Source organism: Bison bison, unplaced genomic scaffold, assembly GCF_000754665.1.
Source record: "Bison bison bison isolate TAMUID 2011002044 unplaced genomic scaffold, Bison_UMD1.0 scf7180017861828, whole genome shotgun sequence".
NCBI lineage: Eukaryota > Metazoa > Chordata > Mammalia > Artiodactyla > Bovidae > Bison > Bison bison.
In genome coordinates, this window is record NW_011492400.1 from 134,820 (window position 1) to 137,573 (window position 2,754).

Here is a 2,754-nt window from a genome sequence, read left to right on the forward strand (position 1 = left end):
GAATAATGTATTATATTGCACATTTCTTCCCTTTCCTGAATTGGCAGGTGGGGTCTTTACCACTAGCTCCACCTCGGAAGCCGCTATACATGTGCAATATAATACATTATTCCTCCCCTTCAAGTTATTTTCATGATGTTGAATGAATCTTATTTATTAAAGAATTAAGTAAAAAAAAATAAAATTCAATTATTTGAAAAGAGATACTTCTTAATTGTATATATATCTAGGGATATCAAAGTGTATAGAAATTATATGGAAATTGAAAATGTGTACCCTTTGCTTTGGGCTTGCCAGATGGCTCTAATAAAGAATGTGCCTGCAATGAAGGAGTTGCAGGAGGCCTGGGTTGGATCCCTGGGTGGGGAAGATCCCCTGGAGGAGGACATGGCAATGCAATGGCAATGGAAAAACAAAAGCATACACTAGATTGAATAGATTCAGTACCAGCATTTACATTTATTTTTACAATCCTATTGACTTCATCTAAGATTACATGCAGATTCTGCAATGTTCCTGCCAATAACTTTTTCAGAAGTATAGAGTATCCATACTTCTCAGACATTGAAAAGTGGGCAGACATCCTACTTGTTTGATACAATCCCATTTTATTTCAACATAATTATTAGCAGAACTCCTCTTTTTACACTCAAATTATCTCAATTTTAGCAATAAATCATATAGTTCCCCTTTTTATTTCCAAACTAATTTTTCAGTATATATGAAGATATTGTCATGGTAAAAGGTTATATAATTATTAATTTTGTCATTTTTAAGATGATTTCATTAAAATCACTTTAAAAACAAGTTCCAATTTTTATATAGTGATTTTCACATAAATCATATTTTTGGTGTTCAGTTCCTACCTAATTTTTGCTTTTCAAATAGTTGCAATGAATATGGGAAGTCCTCAGCTGAGTAGAAAATAAGACTTTAAATTTCTGATACTCCTTTTTTTATGAGAATGCAAGGAGTACAGCAAGGTTCTATGGACTTTCTCTCTGGGATGATCAACATGACTGTAGCTTATGTACATTTAGAGATTCTTTCCATGGAATTAAAGTATGGGGAGATTAGAATGGTAACCTCCATTTAGTGACTTATGGAAAGAGAAAAAAAAATCAAAGCAAAATGTAACTTCAACAAGGAATTGATGACTCTTGTTACTAGGGGAAGATGTTAATAAGAAACATGGATTGATAGAAGAAAGGATTTCAACTGATGCTAGTGTTTATGCTTAATTTTTCTAGAGCAAAGTCCATTGTTTATTAAACTAAAGTAAGCAAATATTACTTGAATAAAATGTGTAATGAGAAAGCAAAGTGATTTCATTTGATTTGCCTTGCAGTCAAAAATAGTTTCTAGTACCACACCTTCCTTAAGGCATTCTTCATCTCTGAATTTCTGAGAGTGTAAATCAGAGGGTTGAACATGGGAGGAATGATGATGTAGAAGAGAGCAAACACCTTTTCTTCTGGAAACATTGTGGCCGGTCTAATGTAAATAAAGAAAGTAGGTGCAAAGCCCATGGTGGATGCATGTTGATGTATGGCAAAACCAATACAATATTGTAAAGTAAAAAAAAAATAAATAAATTAAAAATTAAAAAAAAACCACAACTGTGATGTGGGAACTACAGGTGGAAAGAGCTTTGTACCAGCTTTCTGTAGGGTAAGGCTTGATGGTATATAATATCAAAATGTAGGAAAGCATCACTACCACAAAGATCACCAACCCCATCATGCCTGCATTGGCCACCACTAGGATCCCAACTCCATAGGTGTCCTTGTTGGCCAGTTTCAGCAAAGGATACAAGTCACAGAAATAGTGATCTATTTCATCGGGGCCACAGAAAGGTAAGTTAATGGTGAGGAGACCCTGGGGAAAGGAGTGCAGAAATGCCCCAGCACAACAAGCACTGACCATGGCACAGCGTCTGTGCCTGCTCATGATGACGGTGCAGTGCAGGGGCCTGCAGATGGCCACAGAGCAGTCAGAGGCCGTCATGGTGAGGATACAGACTTCAATCCCCCCAAAGAAATGCGTGGCAGAAAGTTGTGCCATGCAGTCTATGTATGAAATTGTGCTACTTTCTGCCAGCAAGTCAGTGACTAACTTGGGTGTCACTGTTGAGGTATAACACAGGTCTGATAGAGCAAGGTAATTAAGGAAGAAATACATGGGTTGATTATTTAGTTGACTGCATGTGATAGAAATCATTATGAGCAAGTTTCCCATCCAAATAGCTATGTAACAAAATAAGAATACTAGGAAGCACACATGTTTGATTTTCATGTTCTGGGAAAGTCCCAAGGGAATAAATTCAGTGATGTTACTGGTATATTTTATGGTCTAATGCAGTGAAGACTCAGTGAGTTTGCCTTTAAAAAAAAATATATATATATATATATATATAACAGGTTAGCATGAGAAATATTGACTAAGCATGGTGTCAATCAGAGTGAGTGTTGGAGAAATACATTCATTTGGTAAATCAGCTTCCAACACTATACTTTTAAATAGTTAATTCTAAACCCTATATGATTAGCTTGCCATATAATACACCAGATCCAATTATTTTCTAGAGTGAAAGAGAATAGTATTAATAAGTACATTTGCTCAAGTATAAACAAACATGCACAGTCATCTTATGTATGGGAGGAAAAGTGAGCTTAGGAAAGATACATTTGTTTTCCTGAAGCAGCTTGTTTGCTTAGGAGATTCACACAACCAGACTTAAAGTGAAGGGAGTAA

General features: G+C 35.6%; 1 protein-coding gene across 1 annotated transcript; it reads right to left on the reverse strand.

The window, feature by feature from the left end:
• Positions 1–1,361: 1,361 nt before the first annotated feature.
• On the reverse strand, positions 1,362–2,295 carry LOC104983156 (olfactory receptor 4P4-like). Its single transcript, XM_010832625.1, has 2 exons — positions 1,607–2,295; positions 1,362–1,524 (listed from the first exon to the last, which is right to left on the reverse strand). The coding sequence occupies exons 1-2, from the start codon at positions 2,293–2,295 to the stop codon at positions 1,362–1,364; spliced, it is 852 nt and encodes a 283-aa protein (XP_010830927.1).
• Between the last annotated feature and the right edge of the window lie 459 nt (positions 2,296–2,754).